A 23935-nucleotide genomic window follows, 5' to 3' on the forward strand; every position below is an offset into this window, starting at 1 on the left:
GGTGGGAGGCCAGTTCTGCTTTCTGTTTCTTTGTTTGCTTTTTGTTTTAAAGGGAAACAGAGAAGGAGTTGATCATGGGAAGAGGAGGTGGGGGAGGGAGTGGAAGGAGGGGATGGGAAACTGTAGTCTGTTGTAAAACTTATTAAAAGAAAAAAAAAAAAAAAAAGAGAAAAAGGAAAAGAATAACCTTGGTGTCCACAGAGCACACCTTTAATCCCTGAACTCAGTTAGTAGAGGCAGGTGGATCTCTTTGAGTTCAAGGCTAACCTGATCTACAGATTGAAAAAACAAACACAAAAACTTCAACCAACCCAAAATGCCTCCAATCAGAAATGAGTGCAGCCCAAGCCTGGAGGGCATTTCTTAATCAGTGATTGATGTGGGAGGGAGGCCATTCTGAGTGGTGCCATCCCTAGGCTGGTGGTCCTGGGTTTTACAGAAAGCAGGTTGAGCAAGCCAGTAATCAGCACCCATGCATGGCCAGTCCACCAGCCCCTGTCCTCTAGGTTCTGCCCTGCTTAGGTTCTGGGCCTCACTACTTTGGATGAAGAACTGTTAGATGGAACTGAACCTGTGGTCTTCCCAGAATATGTGAGGATGATCAGAAATTAATCCATCTCCTTTTTGAATATCTGAAACAGACTTCCTCGCCTGACTTTATTCAATGATAGACTACAATACAGTGTGGAAGTATAAGCCAAATAAACCCTTTCCTTCTCAAGTTGAATAGTCATGGTGCTCCACTGAAGCAATGATAACACTAGCTAAGAAAGAACTCTAAAATGAAAAATTCAAGACACTCAAAAAGGAAAGGAAAGAAGTTGTAAGATGAACGAACTCCAGGCTCTAGGACTGGCAGAGTATTAGGAAACTGGTTATCCTACCAAAATTAATTTACAGGTATAAATTAATACCTCATCAAAATTTTGGTGTTATTTCACAGGTTAGGGAAAAAAAGATACAAGAATTCATATGGAACCAAAAAAGAGCACAAATAGCCAAAACACTGCTAGGAGAGCACTTTGGAAGACATGTTGACGCCAGTCCTCGGACGGCACCACAGAAGTGCAGTGATAAAGAGCCTGGTGGTGCCAGGTGGACTAATGAAGTAAAGCAGAGGATGCAGGGGCAAAAGGACAAAGCTACACACACTTAAGTAAAAACACACTGGAGAAATCACAACATATCCAATAAATTATGCTGGCAAAAAGGGTTATCTACAGACACAGAATAAAGTTAGACTGGTGTCTTTCATCTGGCACAAAAATCAATTCAAAATTTATTAAAGACCTTAATTTAAGACTTGGAATACTTAGTATCTAAAACAGCAGTTCTCAACCTGTGGGCCATGATCCCCTGGGGTAAGGGGTTGAATAACGTTTTCATAAGGGTGGCAAATAGGAGATCCTGCATATATCGGGATCCATTAAGATTCACAACAGGAGCAACAAAAATAATTTTATGGTTGGGGTCACCATAACCTGTCTAGAGGGTTGCAGCATTAGGAAGATTTCTGGCCTAGTAGAAAGTAGGGAACATTCTTTCAGACTATGGGCAGGTAAGAGCTTTCTGAATAGAACAACCATTGCATAGGAACTAGCCCCAAGTGAAGAAAAATTAATATAGCTACTGTGGAAACCAGTTTGGAGATTCCTCAAAAAAATAAAACACAGAACTACAATATGTTGCAGTGTTTTACTTCTGAGAACATACCCAGAGAGCTCCATATCCTACCATAGAGACACTATACTCCATGTTTACTGCTGCTCTTCCCAATGTTGTCTGGTAATAAATGAATGGTTAATGAAAACCTGGCTCGTATATAAAATGGTATACTACTAAGCATTACAGAAAAATGTAACTACAGTATGTTTTAAAAATTGCATGGAATTAGAATATACAATATTAAGATCATACTCTCCTCATATGAGGATCATATACTGTGTTGTAAGTTTATATGTGTACATGTACAACATATTTGATAGGAGAAAAAAAGTAAATACTAGGGAGGAGGAAGGACTGAAGGGAGGTCATGGACACCTGAGTTATGAAAGAAGATATAAACTTAACTGTGTTTCTAGTTTTAGTTTTTTTTTTTTTTTGAGGTGGGGGGTGATGGTGGATAAATACATAAAAATATACTTGATAGTGAAAGTGAAAAATCCACTGAGCAGTGGTGACGCACACCTTTCATCTTAGCACTTGGGAGGCAGAGGCAGGTGGATCTCTGTGAGTTCGAGGCCAGTCTGATCTACAGAGTGAGTTTCAGGACAGCCATGCTTACCACTTCTCCACCCCTCTCAAAAAGTGTAAAGCACGAGGCGGCGCTCCATAGCCACTCTAATACACAGAAGGTTCACTGAAACACAGTCTGTTACTTTTAATGCATGACATCTTTTTATCTGCGAGATCTTTAAAATAAGTCTTAGTAACTTTAAAAAATTGCTTTAAAGTTAATTTTGTACTCCTCTTCCATATTATGCATCTCCCTCCCTTCCTTCCTTTCTCTTCCCATCTGGGGACCAGACAACCAAGGAAGGAAGCAATCAACCAGCTCTGATGCCTGAGGACCACAACGAAGACCAGTCTAGCATAATCGTAAGGGTACAACAGTGGCATACTTATCTTGGTGGTAACCAAAAGCTCCTAAGATACAAGATTCAGGAAATCATGTCCGGCACTGGATGATTAGCCAATTATCCAGGGCTAATTAAGTAAAGTTCTTGGAGGAAATCCTACAACTGCTGTTTTACTAAACCAGCTGCACTCTATTTACCCTATGCCTGGAACTTTAATAATGGTTCTTAAACACTTTAACCTCCCTTGTGGCCCATCACCTGCCAAAGGTAGTGGGAAAGAAAGGAAAGGGAGAAACTGGAGCTGTTTAGAAAGATTCTTTGGAGCAACTCCCGTCTGTGTTGACTGGAAATCGGTGGCTGAGTTAGGAGGTTATCAGTGGCACCTAGATCCAATCACAAACACTTCGTGGCTATAGCAGCAGTCCACTTCAGTAGAGTCAGGATAGCAAACACAAATCAGCATCGGTGACAGTACCTAGAGAGACAGTCAGGCCTCAGCCTCAGCACAAGACAGCAGGAGGGACCAGGGCAAACAGGAGCGCCAGGAACAACTGTCAGCTGTGTCTCTCTCCGTGAAGCAAGGATCAGTGAAGACTCGAAACCAAGAAGTGTTATTCTCGCTGGGGAGATAGCTCAGCGGTTAAGAGCACTGACTGCTCTTCCAGAGGTCCTGAGTTCAAATCCCAGCAACCACATAGTGGCTCACAACCATCTGTAATGAGATCTGATGCCCTCTTCTGGTGTGTCTGAAGAGAGCAAAAATGTCCTCAAAAAAAAAAAAAAAAAAAAATTTTAAAAAAAAAAAAAAAAAAAAGTGTTATTCTCTTGCCTCAGCATGTGCATCTGTCTCAGTTGACATCATCACTTTGTCAAGTGCCTGAATCCACATAAAAGGCAGGAAACCTCAGCACACCACCAAAAGTTTTGCAGTGCGTGTCTCTCTATGGAATCCCAACAAATGGAGCTCAACTATACAATGTAATGAAGACCAAAACGTGTGTTGTTAATAAAGAATCCTTCATCACGTGCCCTTTTATATGCTTGCAGAACATCCTTTTTCTCCTATGTCTACTTTCTTCACAAGTCTGCCTTAGCATTCCACCTGTATCCGTTTCAGGAAAACATTCCTTCACATGTTTGTCCCAGCAAAACACCATGCAATGCAACCAACTTTCCAAAGAACCCTTAAGTTTTATTCCTCTTCATATACCCACGTAAGTGTAATACACCTGCACTAAACCAAGGAAAGTTCTCTTTGAAACAAACACCATTTCAGAAAACCACAGCCGATCAAAATAAAGAGTTAAGGAGCCCAGTCTCGAAGGATACAACACAAGTGCTACAGGTAATGCTCGGGATCACTCGGATAATTTCACTTGCATTGTATCTTTTTAAAAGCTTATCTGAGGCCAGTGTCTTAATTAGGGTTTCACTGCAGTTTAGGTCACCATGACCACAGCAACTCCTATAACAAACAACGTTTAATTGAGCTGGCTTACAGTTCAGTGGGTCAGTCCATTATCATCATGGCGGGAAGCATGGCAGTGTCTAGGTTGGCCTGGTGCTGGAGGAGCTGAGAGTTCTATCTCTTGTTCCAAAGGCAGCTAGGAGATTGGCTCCTATGTGGTTAGGAGGATCTCCACATCTCCACAGTGACACACTTCCTCCAACAAGACCACACCTCCTAATAGTGCCATTTCCTGGGCCAAGCATATTGAAACCACCACAGCAAGATGGCTCAGTGGGTAAAACACCAGTTCTGCAAGCCTGATAACCTGAGGCTGATCTGCAGAAAGAGAACTGACTACACAAAGCTGCCCTATGACCTAGGAATGCTGTTACAGGATAAGTCCATGTGTACAACATAAAACAGAAATGGCTTTTTAAAAAGTATTATTGTTTAAGGCTAAATAGTAAGTCATTATATGTAAAACTGCCATTTATCTACAGCTAAAACTTAGGTGTTTCTGTCTTTTGTCTAATGTAACAACGCATTATAAGCACTGGTATTTAAGGCCACTCTACTTCTTTGAGTAGAAACCTAGGGTATCTCCATATTCTCTATTAATTCCCAATATTTTTCCATGTTTTATCCCAAATCAATGTATTTAATATGCATTATAATGGCTATAGAGTATTAGTACCTCTTTGAGATTTTATTATTCATACTGAGTGTATATTTTTTTCCTCCATCTTTATTAAATTGGGTGTTTCTTATTTACATTTCGATTGTTATTCCCTTCCCGGTTTCCAGGTCAACATCCCCCTAACCCTTCCCCCTCCCCTTCTATATCGCTGTTCCCCTCCCCATCCTCCCCCCATTACCGCCCTCCCCTCAACAATCATGATCACTGGGGGTTCAGTCTTGGCAGGACCAAGGGCTTCCCCTTCCACTGGTGCTCTTACTAGGCTATTCATTGAGGTTGGAGCCCAGGGTCAGTCCATGTATAGTCTTTGGGTAGTGGCTTAGTCCCTGGAATGAGTGTATATTTTTATATTCTCTCTCAGAAAATGTTTATACAATTCCTTGTTCAATTCCCTGTGTTTTCTTTTTTTTTCTTGAGTTTTAGAAATCCTTTCAGAAATCCTTCATAGTTACTGATCAAATAGTTTATCTCAAATGTTTTGGAACATATGTTCACTGCCACGTTGATTTTAGAAAGGGTCATTCATTCATTCATTCACTCACTCACTCACTCATTCATATGAAACAGGATGTCACTACACAGTTCAAGAGGGCCTGGAAGGATGGCAATACTCTTGCCTCAGTCTCTTGAAGTCTGGGATTATAGACTATCCCACCAACCAAGCTATACTTTTCCATTTTTATAAAATATAATTCGGATTTTGATGGCTAGTTCCCCAAATCTATATAGAACATTAGAAAGTTATGAAACCTGAATAGTATTTAGCTTTCCGACCCCTTGTGTAACTGCTGAACTCTCTCTCTAGCTCTTCTTCCACTTTTCACGCATCTGTCTGTGGTGTATGTATACATGCATGCTAATTTTAATGAGCATGGGAGGGTGTGCGCACAAATGAATAAGGAGTTCCGAGGTAGATATGAGGAATCTTCTTCAACTGCTTTTCTACCTTATGTGAAAAACTCTCAATTAACCAGAAGACTATGAAATGGTGAATCGAGCTTGCCAACCTGTTCTGAGGACACCTGTCTCCACCTTCTGAGACTGGAAATGCAGGTGGGCTGTCAGGTCTATCCAGCAATTATGTGGATCTTGGGGATCTGAACTCAGGTCCTGAACCCAAGAACCATGTTTTTTTGAGGCAAAAGGTCTCATTCTGAAGCTCAGGCCAGCCTGAAACTCAGAACGGTACCTGTCTCAGTGCTGGGATTACACCATTTCCAGCTTTGCTGTAGAGTTGATTTTTCATTAAAAATATTTTATGTTTAAATAACATGCCTGTGTATGCACAAACATGGGTTCTCAGGGCTTGAGTAACAAGCACTTAACCCCCTTTTGAAAGTTGTGAATACGATTTACATTTTGTCAAATGATGTTCCTTCATCTATTAATAATAATTTTCTTCTTCAGTCTATTTCTATACATTTATTTCAAATGTTAAACAAATTGTGCATATACAGGATCTATTTCACTACGTTAGGAGATTTTTTTTTTAACTGCTATCCTTACAATCCAATGTTTCCACTTCTATGTCTGAGATTACATTTCATTCTGTCTAAAAACAAATGTTTTCTGTTATCATGTCATGGATATGAATTCTTCAGAGTAGTAATATTTCAAGTGTTGCTCATGGAACAGAGATATCAAACCATGTTTGGAGTCTGTTAGCAATGAACATGTAGAGAGGGGGATATAATCAGAAGAGGAGTAGGTACTTAGCATGTGTGAATACCCACCATCTACAATTAAAAAGAAAGGCAAAAATAAAAGAAAACCTGAAACAACCCGAGCAAAACACAAAAGCGATAAAAAGAAAAGAAAGCAGACACTAGAGGGTAAAGCAAAAAGGATACTGAATTCAAGGCCTGACAATTCTACGAAAGCAAGGTCAAGTCAAACAATATAGTGAGACCCTGTCTACAAAGACAAACAAGCGAATAAAACAACAGAACTGAAGCCAATCACCTTTATCTAGAATGCCACTGAATTAGTTGTGAGGTCCAGGATGGGTATTTTAAGTAACCCTGGTTGTATGTATCTTTGATGTATTACCCCAAGATCTCTCTTCCAGAAGTACTTTCCTGATCCTGCTCAGGCCCTAACACTCTGGATCAGATTGTTATCTTTTCTTCCTCACGTAGAGACAAAGTGATTCCAGTCCTGCTCCAACATCCAATCGTAATACAGTGACCCTACTCTGTGAGGACATCTAGGTTTAAGACCCGTTTTATTCTGGAGTGAAGGGGATCTGGGGATTGAACACAGGGTCTGTAGCATGATACTTAAAAGCTCTATCATTGAAATACATCTCTAACTTTTTGGCTTTTTTTTGTTGTTGTTTGTTTGCTTTTTGTTTTCTCAGACCATGCTGGCCTTGAGACTGCTGCATATCCAAGGATGATCTAGAGTACTGGATCTTCCTGCATCCACCTTCCTAGAACTGGAATTTACAGGTATACACCATCACGCCAGTTTTATGTGGTACTAGAGATCAAACCCATGTTAGGCAAACCCTCCTTCAACTGAAGAATAGGACCAGAGCACTGGTATTTCTTTCATATACTACAGGCTGACGCTGAACTTATTATACAGGTGAGGCTAATCTCCAACTTTTGAGCATAGCCATGTCATGTCTTAGGTTGTATTTTTTTGTTTTATGATGCAGTCTTGCTTCGTAACTGCCTGAACTCTCATTACAACTTGCAATAATCTTCAAACCTGGTTGTAAAAATGGCTCAGCAGCTAGAGCGCAAACGGCTCTTTAAGAGGACCTGAGTTCAGTCCTAAGTACCATGTCACTCAACTCACAACTGCTTCTAAATCCAGCCAAAGATATCTGACACGCTCTGCTGGCCTCTGTGCATACCTGCATTCAAATGCACACAGCAACACAGGTAATTGAATGAACGACAACAAAAACCAAAGATCCTCCTGTCTACATCATGAGTGTGGGATCACATCTGTGGGCCACCTGTTTTCTTTCTTTATATATTCTGGACACCAGTAACTTATGAAGAGCACGTCTTATAAATATACCCTACCAAAGTGGAGTTATGTTTTATTTGTCAGGATGATGTTTGATATATAGAAATCCAAACTTATAATCCAGAATAACAATGTTTATTCACTCTTATGGTTGCTGCTTTTGAGATTTCATAAAACAAAGCACTTAGGGGCTGAAAACATGGCTCACTGGGGGGAAGAGCACTTCCAGAGAAACAAACAGTTTCAACTTTCCAGCAACAGCATCCATATGGTAGCTTACAACTATCTGCAACTCTAGGTCCAAGGAATCTGACGGCTACTACAGGTAATAGGCACACACGATGGCAAAACATACACACACACACACACACACACACACACACACACACACACACACACACACACACACACTCACTGTCCTTTCATATCACCTTCAAACCTTTTAGAAAATAAAATGGACTTTATAAATGCCCTGGCTATTTTTCCAGAGGTTTGATTTGATTCCCATAATTCACATGGCAGTTTATAACTGTCTTTAGCTCCAGCCCCATGAGATCTGACATTTCGAGGTCTCAGTATCAAGCATGCATGTGATACACACACACACACACACACACACACACACACACACACACACACTCAGACAAAACAAAAAAACCTTCAACAACCATGAATTAAATCTGGGGGGGAAGAGATGGATCAATGGTTAAGAGCACTTATTCTCAGAGAGGATCTAATTTCTTGCAGACAAATGGTGGTTTATAACCAGCTTGAACTCCAATTCTAGGGGAACTTGTTTGACCTCCAAGCATACCAAGCCTGCATGTAATGGCATATACATATAAGGCAAGCAAAACATTCACATATGAAATGCATAAATCTAATTTAAAAATTTTAAAGGAAAAAAATTTTACATCCAGAAATTATCAATCCAGGCACTGTGGTGCATTGCCTTTATTCCCAGCAGAGGCAGCCAGATCTCTGTAAATTGTAGGTCACACTGATTTACATATCAAGTTCCAGACCAGATTGGGATATGTAGTGGGACTCTATCATAAAAAAAAAACAAAAACCAAAACCAAAAACTCACCCCAACTACAACTCCACCAAAACAAACAAAACAAACCCAGAAGAAGAAGAACAACAAAAGTAAACCCAAGACTACCAAACAAAAAGAAACACCAGGACTAGTGCTGGGGCTCAATGGGTGAGGGTAGTTGCTGCCCAGCTGCCTGGAGCTCAGTTCCTAGAACCCACAGAGTGGAGAAAACCGACTCTATCCTCTCATGGTTATTGTCTGGCCATTTTATGAAATAATTACTTCCTGCACATAAAACAAACACTTCGGAACTAAAGAGATGCTCAGTGGTTAAGAGCACAGGCTGCGGGCTGGAGAGATGGCTCAGCGGTTAAGAGCACCCGACTATGCTTCCAGAGGTCCTGAGTTCAATTCCCAGCAACCACATGGTGGCTCACAACCATCTGTAATGAGATCTGATGTCCTCTTCTGGTGTGTCTGAAGACAGCTACAGTTACTTATATGCATAAAATAAATAAATAAATCTTAAAAAAAAAAAAAAAGAGTACAGGCTGCTTCTAGAAGACCTAGGTCTAAGTCTCGGGATCCATGCAAGAGTGTAACTCTAGTTCCAGGGGTCTGATACCTTCTTTTGGCCTCTCTGGACACCAGACATGCAAATGTTACACAGCCATACATGTAGGCAAACACCCACACACATAAAATTAATTAATTTACTAATTATTGAAGAATTTTTAATCCCAATCCAGGATTTCTACTCCAACTTTGACGCTTTAGTTCCTGGATAAAGACACAGACAACCTTTATATTTAAAAAAGTCTTAATCAACACTAGAGCTGGGCAGATAGCTATCTACCCTTAGTAAATAGTAAAACCTGTTTTTATAGACAACCCCGAGTTATTACTTACTATGTTTCATCTGGGCTGCTCTTAATTGGCCAGCCCTCACAGCCATGTTTTCTTGAGTCCTAACCCATGGCAACTTTGTCTTCCTGCTATCTTCCCTTTCCCCATGGTTTCCCCCAACCCACCCAGCCCTGGGAACCCTAAAACTATGTCTCTTCTGCCCAGGTACTGGCTACTGGCATCTTTATTCACTGATCGGAAATAACTTGGGGGCAACCAAGCTGTTGGTAGGGGGCACACTTAGTATTACACTACACAGTCAAAAGTTAAACCTTAACAACCAATTGACTTATTCATCTTGAGACAAGGGTCTCTCTATACAGTCCTACCTTCCCTGGCACTGGCTCCATTTTCCCTGCCTGCCCTGGCTTCTTGTTTCTACCTCCTCAGTGCTGGGATTAAAAGTCTATGCCATAATAACTGAATAAAGAAAAAATGTTAACAACTGTTAAGAAAAAAAAAAAAAGAAAAAGTGCAGGGCAGATAAGCTGCCCATCTCCACAGCTGCCTGGAGGGAAGAGACGGAGAAGAGGAAGAAAGAAAGCCATGCCTTTTTGAGTTATGATCAACTTTGAGCAGCAGCCACATGCCAAAAGAAAGGCGGAGTCAGAGGAGTGGGAAAGCTCACTGTACCAGAGAAAACACATTTTAGGTTCTGGCATTATACAAAAGAAAATGAGTGGAAAAGTCAAGGCTCAGAAAAGGAAACAGACCCAAGAGAGTCTTCACGGAGGCTCTGTAGCAACTTTCTTTCTATATGACTTCATTTATAAGCAGTACTTAGAGTAGCCAAAAATCACAAAACAGAAAGCAGGATGTTAGGTTTTAAGGGTTTAAGGAGGCAAAAGGGAGTACAAGGATTTGTTATGAGATCTTGTCTCAGCAACATTCAAACTGCAGAACAGAAAACAAAATAATACCACCACCCCCCACACACACACACAGATCGAGGGTAAGAGTAAGGGGAGGGAGGGACCAGAAAGAAGGGAGGCTCCGACTGATGAATCAAAGCTGGGTATAGTGGCACATACTCATACCTTAGAGACAGAAGCAGGATGACATTTCTGAGAGCAAAACTGGCCTAGTCTACATAGTTTAAGTTTTAGGCCAGTTGGGCTACAAAGTAAGAAAATGCCTCAAAATAAGTAAATAATTTTTTTGGGTTGTATATCACAACAGACTTTTAAATTTGTTTCCTAAAGGTAAGTTCTGTATTTTGAATCTTTTAGCCCTTTTACTTTTTATATGTTCAAGTGGTTTTTGGCCACCTTATGTTTAAGACAGGGTCTAACAATATTATGTGGCCTAGGGTGGCTTACATTACAATGTTAAAACAGCTTAGATTGACCTTACAACTCCAAATCATTCTCCTTGAGCTGGAATCACTGGCGTGCCCAAGTACCTCACCCAAACCATTTTCCCACAGTAAAAAGCAGGTTTTAAGGTTTGGTTACATAAATAAATTACAGTCTGGCGACGCTTAGGCTGGGGTTATGAAGACAAGAAAAAATGCTGGCTGCCCAGCCCAGTGAGCTGTGTCTGATGCCTGGGGCCCACACGCTGGGAGAGGCCCCATTGGCTGTCCTTGGGGCTACCCTACTCCTGCCATAGCATGCACGTGCACGCACACACAGAAAAATAAGTCATAAAATAAAGAAGTCAACTGCTGTTATTCAGATCACAATATCTTAAGAAAGAAATTACCTTTTATTGTTTTCTTGTTCTTCTTCCTCTGGTACTGTCTTCTGCTTTTTTCTAGTCTGTTCTTCTAACAGCCAATTTTTCCTCTTCCACCCCTTCTTATGTTCTGAATTAAGGTTCACACTCTGAACCACAGCCTCGATCACATCCGTAACTGTGTCTGGACTTAGGTGCAGCGACACTTCTTCGCCTTCGTTCAATTCTGGGTTGACAAACTGGGCAGCCTGGAATGCTTGCATTGACACCACAGCTTGGAGGGGACATTTCCGAGGTCGACCTGGTCTGCGTTTCACAAAATTGTTTCCTGTCCTGGCCTGCCTTTGAAGTTTTTTGGCTTTTAAAATTTTATTGACATGGTCCAGGTTTTTCTTGGTAGCCAAGATTTTGTCATAATTGCACATTTTCCGAGCTTGGCGCTGCATAGCTTCAACTACACTTCTCTTGATATGATGAGGGGAACATCTGCTTGCTAACTTTTCAGAAAGAAGTGGGATACTATTACAAGAGTCACTCGGGACTGCAGGCACTAGAAGACTGTCTGATTTCCCTAGGGTCCGCTCTTTGCTGTAGCTATGGCCTGGACTGGAAGAAGGTGGTGCAGTTACAGTTGTAATTGGAGCATCACCATTTTTCTCCACGGACTCTTGCTCATCATGTTGAACTATCCGCTGCAACAGACTGTCTACAGAGTCATCCAGAGAAGCAACCAATCTGGGACTTCTGGAAGGAATTCCATTCACTAAAAGAGACAACACAGCACACACAGACAAAAATTTGATCACTTTGTTATCTAAATTACTTTGTCTCTTTATGTTTGCTTCTTAGCCTTTTGAGACAAGGTTGTGCTTTGAAGCCTCTCTGGCTTAGAATTCACTACGCAAGGCAGGCTGCTCTTGAACTAACTAATGACCAATCCTCCTTGCCTCTGCCTCTTGAGTGCTAGGGTTATAGGTAACCAACAAGCTTTTACCTTTATTAATTAAATCTTTATTTTTTGACTTATGCATGTGTGTGTGTATTGCATGTTCACACTGCTGCCCATGGAGGACAGAAGAGGGAATCGGCTCTGCTGAAGCTGCTGAGCAGCAGAGCTCTCACACCAGCTCATCTTGCAGCCCTTCTTTACTGTGGTAAGATGGGTTTCCTGGAGCTCAGGACGGCCTTAAGCCTACCATGCTTGAAGTGACTCTATTAGTGGATCACCTTAAATTCTTAATCCTCGCGCAATGTCCCCAGGGCTGCAATTACAAGTGTGTGCCATACCTGGCTAAACAACTTTCTGTGCTGACAAAGGATAAAGAAGTGTTAAAGGCTAGACGGTTAAAGACTGGACAAAGATCCAAACTCGTCTTTCGCTCTGAGCACTGGGGATCAAATTCAGAGACCTGCCCATTTGAAGTAAGCTGTTTACGACTCACCTAAGTCCTGAGCAAGAGGGGCTCCTTCCCTTCACGTCTCCAGCGTGTTTAAAAGGGTGTTACACTGTTTCCAGGCTGGCCTGGGATTCACTATGTAAGGCTATGCTCCTCAGCCTCCTAAGTCCTAGAATTAAGTCATATCCCATATCTGTGGTTTTTGTTTATATGTTCATGTGGATCCAAACTTTTATTTGTGTGGGGAGTGAGGGGAAGGAGGAAGATGTTAATCTTGCTGTTTCTTGAGAGACATCCATCTTGTTATTTTTAATTGGAACCAAACACATATCCTTTTTAAAAAACATTAAGTGTGGTGAATCACTAAATCATTTCTCTAGCTGTAAGACTAAGGAGGTTTTTTTTTTTAAGAGATGGAGACTTTAAAAGTTGGACTGACGGGGTTGGGGATTTAGCTCAGTGGTAGAGCGCTTGCCCAGCAAGCGCAAGGCCCTGGGTTCGGGTCCCCAGCTCCGAAAAAAAAAAAAAAAAAAAAAGAAAAAAAAAGTTGGACTGACTACATTTCACATCCTGAGAGTGTGTGGACAAGGGATACAAGTTATATCTTAAAAGTGGCTATGTGGGGTTGGGGATTTAGCTCAGTGGTAGAGCGCTTGCCTAGCAAGCAGAAGGCCCTAGGTTCGGTCCTCAGCTCTGGGAAAAAAAAAAAAAAAAAGGCTATGTTTGGGAAGAGTATCTTTCTAAAACAATGTTTTTATTTTGTGAGCATGTGGACATGGAACAGTGCATGCATGGAGATCAAAAGCCATCTCTGTCTTCAGCACTTCCTCCACTTTCCTGTGGACCTAGGGGCTGAACTCAGGCGTCAGGCTCCTGCAGCATCTGCTTACCTGCTGGGCCAGCTCTTTAGCCCAAACTTGGTTTAGTTAATTAAAGTGGGAAGAGCCCCCCACCGTGAGAGGCAGATCTCTTCTAAATGGGATCCTATACTGTCACACACTGAGAAAAGAAACAGAAAAGCAGCCTGTATTTATCCCTCTCCATTTCCTGACAGTGGACATCAATCATATCAACAGTTGCTTCAGGCTCCTCCTGCTGTCTTGACTTCCCCACCAAAAGGGACTGTACCTTGAACTTCCCTATGTTTCTTCTGGCAGGGCACTTTTAATCATAGGAAAGAAAATAAGACAGTCCCTAAACTCACAGATTACTATTAATATCCACAGGTCATAGTTTTTAATCAGTGAATTTATTTACATGTTTTTAAATGGGGTATTCGCTGACATGTATGGTGTCTTATATGCAGGACCTGACCCAGAAAAATTGTCACAGATTTCAAGTGAGCTTGAGCTACATAGTAGGGACCAGGAGAGCCAGCCATAGCAAAACTTTGTCCAAACATATTACAATTAGTGCCAGATGGTTTAGGATATACTGGAGACGGCTCACCAGATTAAAAAGTATTTGCTGATAAGCTTAGTGCCCATCTTAGGGCCCACAGTGGAAATAGAGAACTAATTTCTCAAAGTTTGAGGAACAAATCCAGTAAGAGGGAGAGGGGTAAGGCCAGAGATCAGATACTTAAGTAACTAACTTTGACGACACAGTGAATCTGAGTCCAATCTGGACTATAGGAGTCCCTGCTCCAAAACAAACACCAGAGGAAAAAAAATGACATGAATTGTTTTTCTTTAAGATTTATTTTACTTTTATTTATATGTGTTTGTATGTCTGTCACAGGTGTACAGGTGCTCTCTGAGGCCAGAGGAGGGTACTGAATGCTAGGAACAGAACTCAGGCCTTTGGAAGAGCAAGAGCTTTTAACCACTGAGCTATTTATCTCTCCAGCCCAATTCCAGATATTTCCCTATAGTACTAGGTATCGTAGAATAATCTATCTCATCAGGAAATGAAAATTTTCTAAGATTTCTAATAACTTGATATTAAAATTCTTAAAATGAAGAGGGTATGGGAATGGATCTCTCTTTCCAATGTGACAAGGTGGCCATATTGAACACACCTCCCTTTTCTGCTTTTAGCTTTCCCTATTGTGTCTTTGGTTGGCTTATTGAGGATGGGTGGGAGAGATTGGCTCTTTAAGGCTGTTAGAGGCTAGTCTCTGACCCTAGCCCCAAGACCCAGGATAAGAACTAGTTTATGAAAGTTGACCTTTGAACATGGCTTGCACACATATACAAATGTACAGAAACACTTTCCCTACTGCTCAACACAGAAAAACAAAAACATTTCCAGTGATCATGAGAGAGCAGGTCAAGGAGGTACCTATCCACTGTTTGTTTCCTATCAATACAGATATCTGTGTCTCTAAAACCTCATATAACGGAAAATTGGAAAATACAGTCTCATTATTTGGCTGTATTCCTGAAACAGGCATTTAGAATCTGTCTTTGGTAACAAAAGTCACTCCTATCTTAGTAAACTCAAAATGTTAATGGCAGCCTGGTGAAAGGCTTTCTGCCTTCTTTTTGTCTGTCTTTTCCTTTGATTACCCAATTGATTCTGTACATAGGCAGGTTAATCAGTAAAGGAACTGTCTGTCTAATCTATCTCATCATCTTTTCAAAGCTGAAGGCAGAGAGAAGTCACTATTCTAAAGCTGTAGTCACTTTGGATCTAGGAAGAATAATAACTGCCCCAAACCCCATAAGGGTAATTATTTATGAGGTTAAAGATTTGTCCTGGAGCAGAAGTGTCATTTGAGACCCATCGTACCTCTAAATCAATAAGGACTTCTTTGAATTATTTTGCAGAACCAGAACTGAGATCAACAACAACTAAGCCATATCCTAATCAATACTGATAAATTAATTATCCCAACAAACTTCTTTCATTCCCCACTCTTGTCTAATGAAAGTGAAAGCTCATCCTGTAAGCTATTCTAATAAATCATATATATATATGATTTGTACATGCTATATTTATAAATCCTATAGATAAAAGATATATATATGTGTATATATATATATATATAAAACACATATATGTGTTCTCTCTCTCTCTCTCTCTCTCTCTCTCTCTCTCTCTCTCTCTCTCTCTCTCTCTCTCTCAATCAGTTCTGTTCCTCTAGAGAACCCTGACTAATACAGGGGGTATAAAATTTAAGTCGGGGTTGGGGATTTAGCTCAGTGGTAGAGCACTTGCCTAGGAAGCGCAAGGTCCTGGGTTTGGTCCCCAGCTCCGGAAAAAAAGAAAAAAAAAAAAAAATTAAGTCAATGGTTATGGCCTTATCTACATACAAGGCTGTTACTGATTGTCATTTGCAGAGAACTGTAAGACAGATAAATCCAGCCAAAAGACTTATTAATTAGCCCATTAGAGCTGCAGTTACATATATGTTCCTCCTACCAAATTACCATCTAGTTCCAAAAGTTCCATGTTCTGTCAAACTTCTAACTCTTCTCTTTTCCCAGAAATGGCCTCCCAATACTTGAAAAATCCTGCAATTTCACGTCAGCAAGACAGGTCAGTGTATACAGGCGCCTGTAGCTAAGCTTGAGGACCTGATCTAGTTCCAGAGCCCGCATGGTGAAAGGAGAAAATAGACTCCTATGGGCTGTCCTCTGCCCTCCACACACACGCACACACCGCAAATAGATACACAAATTGTGTCGGATTTCCCCTCATTTCTTCTATTTATGGTGTCACGGGGGAGGGAGGGAAGGTGGGGGAAAGAGAAAAGGAAATCTTTGTCTATCCCAAGATCAAGAAGACTTTCTTCTACTTTTTATGGTTTTAAATTTTTCATAGAAACCTATTTCAAGTTAAAATTTCCATGGAATACAGTCCTCTCTCCTCGCAAAGCCAGCGAGATGTCATTTGGGTTAAAAAGATTTGTCTTCATGTTTGTGAGGAGTACCCTGAAAGGGCAGGATTGCTAGCTTGCTCGGCAATCCTCCTACCTCTCAAGTTGCGACAGGACTTTTCATAGCCCAGGCTGAGCTACACAATGATTCTAGGCCAGCCTCAGCTACACAGTATAATCTTGGGTCTTTAAACAGACAGCTGAACAACCCATCCACAACAACCAACACCACCCCAAACAGAAATGAATCAGAAGGCACTGTGTGGGGTCATCCAAATAGCTTAGTGGGTAAAGGTACTTGGTACCAGGCCTCATGACCTCAGTTACATCCCTGGAACCCACAAGGTCAAAAGGTATTACTGATTTATAAGTTGTCCTTTGACCTCTGTCCATGATAAAATGTTTTTAAAAGAAATATATATGAGTTCTACTTTTGGTCTTTTAAAGCTTTTTAAAATTTTTATTCATTTGTTGTAATTCAGATCATCAGCCTTGGAGACATATACTGTTATCTACAATACAAGCACAAAGACCCAATTTACAGACTTTCTGTTTTATTAAACCTTATTATATGCTATTTTATGTTATAGTCCTGGCGGGAACAAATTCTCTTTTTCTTTTCTTAGCTATGTAGACCTGGCTGGCACTGAACTCCCAGACTTCTGGCTATTCCTGTATGTCAAATGATTGACTAAAGGGCTGTCTTAGTCATTGTTTTATTGTTGTGAAGAGACCATGAGACCGAGGCAGCTCCTATAAGAGAAAACATTTAGTTGGGGGCTTGCTTACAGTTTGAGAGTGAGTCCATGATCATTATAGTGGGACACACAGAGGAAGGCAGACATGGTACTAGAACAGTAGCTCAGAGTTTACATCTTATCCAAAAGACAGAGGCAGAGAACAAAAAAGACTGAGACCACTGTGAGCTTTTGAAACCTGAAAGCCATTCCCGGTGACAGAGCTACTCCAGCAAGGCCATGTCTTTTAACCCTCACAAAGCAGGTCCAATACCTGAGAACCAAATAGTAAAAAATATTCTGGTATACACCTCTTCTGCTCTGTGTGTGTGTGTGTGTGTGTGTGTGTGTGTGTGTGTGTGTGTGTGTGTGTGTGTGTTACTGGTGATTTACCTAGGGTCTTATCCATCATGACACATATGCATATGTGCAAGCACAGACACACAAGTAACATGTAAAAACACAGCAATATAACCAAATAGATATGCCATTGTATGGTGTAGACAAAAGCCTTATAATGACCAATGAGTTGATCAAATCATAAAATCATTATCACTCTACATTTTAAAAATATAATAAACTACATTTTAGAATCAAATGATTCTAAATGATTCTAAATCATGTGATTCAAATCAATTTTACTAAGACCATATTGCACATACAGATTGGTTTGGAGAATTATCTTTTAAACAAAGAAATATATTTTTCAGCAGTGTTTTCTAATTATTTTGAGAGTTTAGCCTAGACATGTACTATATTTAGGGCTGTGTTGAAGAAATGAAACCAGGGTTTCATGCATGTATACTAGAAAAGCACTCTATCAACCAACCAATCAACATTTTTGGACCTTATGATTATTATCGTATGTAGATTTGAGACAGGCCCTTGCAAACCTGGCCCCAAACTCACGACAGTACTTCTTGCCTCAATCTCTCCAGTGTTGGGATTACCAGCTCACTTTGTATTTTTTAATTAAATACGCAACAGGACATTTATCTTTAACTATTTAATGGATGACCTTGAACTCCTAATCCTGCTTCTACCTCTCAACTGCTCAGATTATAGGCATGTAAAAACATACCTGACAATAAAAATTTATTAAAGGACTTCTGTTGTAAAAATATAAAAAATAAAATGCTGTCTTTACCCCACTAGATCCGTCACCGCAGTGCCCCAAGATATCTGCTGGATATCTTGCCAGATGCACATATCCCAATTCCGTGGTGGCCCAGTGTCTCTAACTGCTGCACACGTTTTTTACACTTAAATCGCTACATGAAAGAACACACAACATAATAACCTTGAGACAGGAGGGACAGGGAGAGAAGCTGTGGCCGGACAATAAGGAAGCTGACGTTAAGATTTCATACTGTAGGGGCTGGAGAGATGGCTCAGCGGTTAAGAGCACCCGACTGCTTTCCCAGAGGCCCTGAGTTCAATTCCCAGCAACCACATGGTGGCTCACAACCATCTGTAAAGAGATCCGATGCCCTCTTCTGGTGTGTCTGAAGACAGCTATAGTGTACTTATATATAAGATTTCATACTGTACATTTATAGGTTGTTAAGAATGTTCTTAAGGGATGGATGTGTACAGGGCTTTGTATGTTTAGGTGGGCAATTATATCTTATCAATTGGATCAATGGTTATTGATATCTTGGGGCACTGCAGTGATGGATCTAATGGGGTAAGATAGCATTTTATTTTTTATATTTTTACAACAGACTTCAGGTCACACTGTTACAGAATATACTCTTTTACATCATTTCAATTAAAAATAATCATGTATGTGTGTCAAGTCTGAGGGTGTGCACAGGTGCAGAGCCCTACAGAGGCCAATGGAGTCAGATCCCCATGGTCAGGGGGATCTGCAAAAGGAGTACATGCTCTTAACTGCTAAGCTGTCGCTCCAGTGCCCTCACATTTCAATTTCTTGAAAGTAAAACTATTAAATTTTTTCAATATACATTATCAGTGATACTGAGATGACAAGGCCACTTTTGTTCGTTTTACAAAGATTTGTTAATCTCAAATTACAGATAGGAAACAATTCTGAAAATCTAGTAAGACAACAGAACTCACCTGTTGAAGAAGTACTTTCAGATGAAGACCTTTTACGGGTAGGGCTACAATTTGTGCTTTCTGATGATCGCTGGGAAGGTTTATCGGAAGCTGACTGGGAACCTGGGAAGAAAGAAAAAGAAATCATAGGACCATTCAAGACTACATGGAGTGTTAAAGCAAGCTGTGTTACAACAGTGAATTTTAGCTGCAGTCACTGCCATTCCCTGTAACAGTATCATGTGCAAGCTCACAAGAAAAATAAGCAGAGGATAAACCATGCTAGATGTTGGCTGACAGAACTTCCAAAGTCTCATAAAATCTGTAAATTAGCTGAGAAGACTAGTTTCAAAGGTAAAAAAAAAAAAAGTGATTTAGTTTCTTTTTCTTTTCTTTTTTTTTTTTTTAAAGATTTATTTATTTATTATATATGGGTATACTATAACTGTCTTCAGACACACCAGAAGAGGACATCAGATCTCATTACAGATGGTTGTAAGCCACCATGTGGTTGCTGGGATTTGAACTCAGGGCCTCTGGAAGAACAGTCAGTGCTCTTAACCGCTCAGCCATCTCTCCAGCCCCGTGATTTAGTTTCATGTACCATCAGTATAAAATATTAAAGTATTTGCTGATGAAAATCAAGCATAACTTTTTTTTATTAAAATGAACAATATAAACCAGCAAACAAAACTTATACTACAACTGAGAAATAACTGAGGTGGGAAAGGCATATCCAACTTAGGCATCTCATTTAAAGAATTCAGATAAAAAGTAGGTGACTGGGTCTCAAGTCCATCATTTTATACAATTCACAAAGTAATTCTCACATTCTGATCTCTTCTATAAAAAATTCGTGAAGAACTGGTTATTAACTTGTTAATGGCATACACTTAAGTTTACCTCACAAGAACATTCAATTTCTCTTCAAAAAGTCTTATAATTTTAGCAAAAACTCCAAATTAATGCAGCATAATTTAGTACATCTCTTGTTCAGGAGAAAATGATGTTCAGAAATGACTCTTTTCCTGTAAAAAAGTTATTTGTGTCTAGTACTTCTTCCCTAACAACCAAAAAAGCTGGCTGTTGAAAGCACATGAGACAAGCTTCAGCACATAACTGGAGTCACAGAAGACAAGAAACCAATGCCTGACAGGAGAGTATTCAGATTGCTTGCCTCAAGGATTTAACTCTCAAAATGAAGACAAGATTTAATCTCTAAAGGACAATATAGTACCAGAAGAAATGAATGGAGCTAAATTTCTATGATTTCCCTTTCTCTAGGAGAAAATGCAAATTGTGAACTTTGTTTTTTTAAAGTTTCTTAAGTCACACCACTGCAGTTCTCTTAGTAGGTATTGTACTTGGCAGTACTGACGAGGTAAGGTATAGCTTGCCAATCAAGAGGGAGATGTCAGATACTGGGAAAACTGATACTGTAAACAGTGCACCTTACTTCTAAAACACAGTGATGACTGCTCTAAGATCTACTCAAGAATAAAGATTGTTTAGTCTTGAATTTCAAAGAGATACAAAAGGGATTCGAAAACTAGCAGTACGGTAAATCCCCATGGAGTGTGGCTCAGAGTTCTGTACAGAGCTAAACAGCATGATATAGTAAAACACGGAAGAAAGTCAAGGCTTGAAAACTAAGAATTAACACGGAACACTTCATATACGGAGCAGATACAGTCTTCCTACCCAGATGAGCATCCAAGACTAACAACAACAAAGGCTGAGACATCACTGAGCTCTATCACCATTCTGAATGAATGAGCAAAGGATGGAGATTAAGTACCAGGGAATAAGGGGGTATAAGAGGACTCTTAATGAAGTCTTCTCTCTCAGTTATAAACTGACACCTACTGGGTGCATTTTACATGCCTGGTGTTTGGCTAGACACTATGGAGGTGGAGGAAGGAGGAGTAAAGAAGAGCTCACTAGTCTGCCCTCCAGGAGCTGATTCAAGGTTATACATGTCACCATGCACTCTACTTCAGATGACATTTGTGCCTTCTGTCCCTGAGCTCTAGCTTCAGTTTCTAGGCTATCTGTTAACTTCCCCAAATTTCCTGGTCATCTTCAAGACACTCTTCAACTATACCTTTGATCATCAGGATATCCTGAGAATCACCCTGCCTGGCCTCACCCACCTCAGGGTAAAAGAGGGTACAGGCACTGTCTTCAAAGCTCCTTCTTTTGGTGGCATCTGGAGCTGCTGAAGAAGCAGTGGGAGGTGGAATGGGGGTCAGATCCCCGGAGATCGTTATTGGCAGCACTGTACAGCAATTCCTGAGAAACTGAAACAATTGAGAGAGAGATGGCTTAGCTCACTTAGCTCCTGAGCCATTTTTCGTTTTCTGAAAGTAATGGACGCCAGCAGTCTACTCTGAGGATTTAATAGAAGAATGGAGTAAAAAATTCAGAAAGGTTTGCATTTTTCATTTTTGAAAGTATGCTTGAATCCCCTGTTTATACAGAGTAGAACTACTCTTTATAATAGTGCAACTTAGAGAATAAAGTTGTATTGTATCCCTGAGATGAGATGACTACAAACAGTGCTAATAGGAACAGGGAGAGGATGAGGATCCTGAAAACAGATTTAAGACTGGGAGGCAATGCTGCAACTCATAAGCAAGAAGTACCAACTGTTCAAGATGTACAGAGTATTTTAAAATTGGACTAAGTCATAAGAAATCCATAGAAATACTGCCTTAAGTTTCAATATGCAGCTGGGTGATTAGGGAAGAATAAGAGACCATTCAGAGAGAACTCGTATGTCTATTCTAACAGAGACCCCACCTTATCTGCATTTCCAAACGTAAGACAAAATGCAACACAGAGTAGAATGCAGTGCATTGTTAACTGTACGGATTATGGAGGGAAAGCAGCCTGGATTTGATTCTCTAGTCTTTAGCAAATGAAGAATCAGGATAAAGACAAACAAACATACGTGACTCAGGCTTATTAAAGTCACCCCAAACCACAGGGCTGTACTGAGACCCAAATGTAATACTGTAACGCTAATATGAGCTTACAAAATCGACTGTGGCTTATAACTGTTAGTGACTACTACATCTGAGGAGGGCCCTAATATTGGTCATGGGCTATGTCTTTTTTGGGAGAGAATGTCAGTGACTGAACCCAGGGTCTTGTGCACCACTATGCTACAATCAACATTATCATGAAAGAACTTTTAGATGTTAAATACATATGTAACTGACACATTTCAGTGAACATTCAATTTTAAAAATTAAAGTAGAACAGACACTATGCCCAACTAGGGAGCTGAAACCAACTTATACTTATTAAAATTTAACTTTAAACATCCAAAGTGAATACAATTAAAGACGTCCTCCTAAACAAGTATACCTAGGGCAGGGAAGTACTTGAAAGACAGCCGGAAAGGCATCTGAAATTAAACCTTTTAATCTCACTTTAGCTTCTTTAGGAATGGGGTGCTGATTTAACACACATCAATGATACCAGATGTACCAACAGATTAATTGGAACCAGGTGCCTAGTTTTCTGTTCTGTTCTTTGACAAAGAACAAAGCAGTTTCTGCTTTTCCTATTTATTTTTTGGTCCTTCTAATTCACAATCATGTTCTATGGGGAGTGATTACTTTGTTGCTGCACCTAGCTTGGAAGAAATATTCAGTTTCATTTATTGTAAGGTAAGGTGTGCCCGCAAAGATGTGCAAAGATCCCATTCCTCACACAATAACATGTTGCTATGGATTTTAAGGTCGGAAAAAATCTGATACTGCCTCAAACACTCAACCACACACACACACACACACACACACACACACACACACACACACACACACACACACACACAGAGAGAGAGAGGGGGGGGCAGGCGCAAAAAAAAAAAAAAAAACAAAAAAACCAAAAAAAAACCAGTAGAGATCAGGAATTTCCTCTAATTTCTCATTTCTATTTAGAACAAAGATATAATGAAATACCTTATAAGTAAACAAGGAATATGGGTGGAAATTTTTCAGTTCATTGAATTTTGGTTAGAAACATTACTGGGTCTCAGCACCCAGACCACAGCCTAAAAATTTATAAACTACATACACATGAGTAAAGAAAGCAGTACTTACACAGAAACAGAGAAGATATGTTGAAATAAAACTGGATTTTAATACTAAAGGTATGGTGATTCTTGGGAGTCAATTCTTTGTTTTGGTTTGGTTTTTGTTTTGTTTCTTGAAATAGGGTTTCTCTGTGTAACAGCCCTGCCAGTCCTGGAAAGTTGCTCTGTAGATCAGGCAGGCCTTAAACTTAGAGATCTACCTGCACGGCTGGGAATCAATTTTCAATGCTTGCTGGTAACAAGACATTTGTGTAATGAAGGCAGAGTACCACTAAGGAGGGAAACTCAAGTTATCACAAACAGGATAATACATACAGGGATATAAGAACTACAAAGATGTGAAGAAGTCTTTTTAATTATAGGCTTTCTGAATTTCATTTGTCCATTATGTGACAAACTTGTAAGACAAGGCTTTGAAGCAATATTTGAATCAATTTAAACAAAAAAGGAAAGCTAGTATAGACTGTACATACATAGCAAAG

At 40.1% G+C, this 23935-nt stretch overlaps 1 protein-coding gene across 1 annotated transcript in view; it reads right to left on the bottom strand.

Moving 5' to 3' along the window:
- The window catches only part of Ash1l (ASH1 like histone lysine methyltransferase), a 115371-nt gene that overhangs the window by 62471 nt on the left and 28965 nt on the right, over positions 1–23935 (bottom strand). The window contains exons 4-5 of the mRNA XM_032898040.1: positions 19370–19471; positions 11358–12093 (exon numbers count right to left, since the gene is read on the bottom strand). Of these exons, the coding sequence (XP_032753931.1) occupies positions 11358–12093; positions 19370–19471 (838 nt within the window). The remainder of the gene's footprint in view (positions 1–11357; positions 12094–19369; positions 19472–23935) is intronic.

This window comes from Rattus rattus, chromosome 3, assembly GCF_011064425.1.
Source record: "Rattus rattus isolate New Zealand chromosome 3, Rrattus_CSIRO_v1, whole genome shotgun sequence".
Taxonomy (NCBI): domain Eukaryota; kingdom Metazoa; phylum Chordata; class Mammalia; order Rodentia; family Muridae; genus Rattus; species Rattus rattus.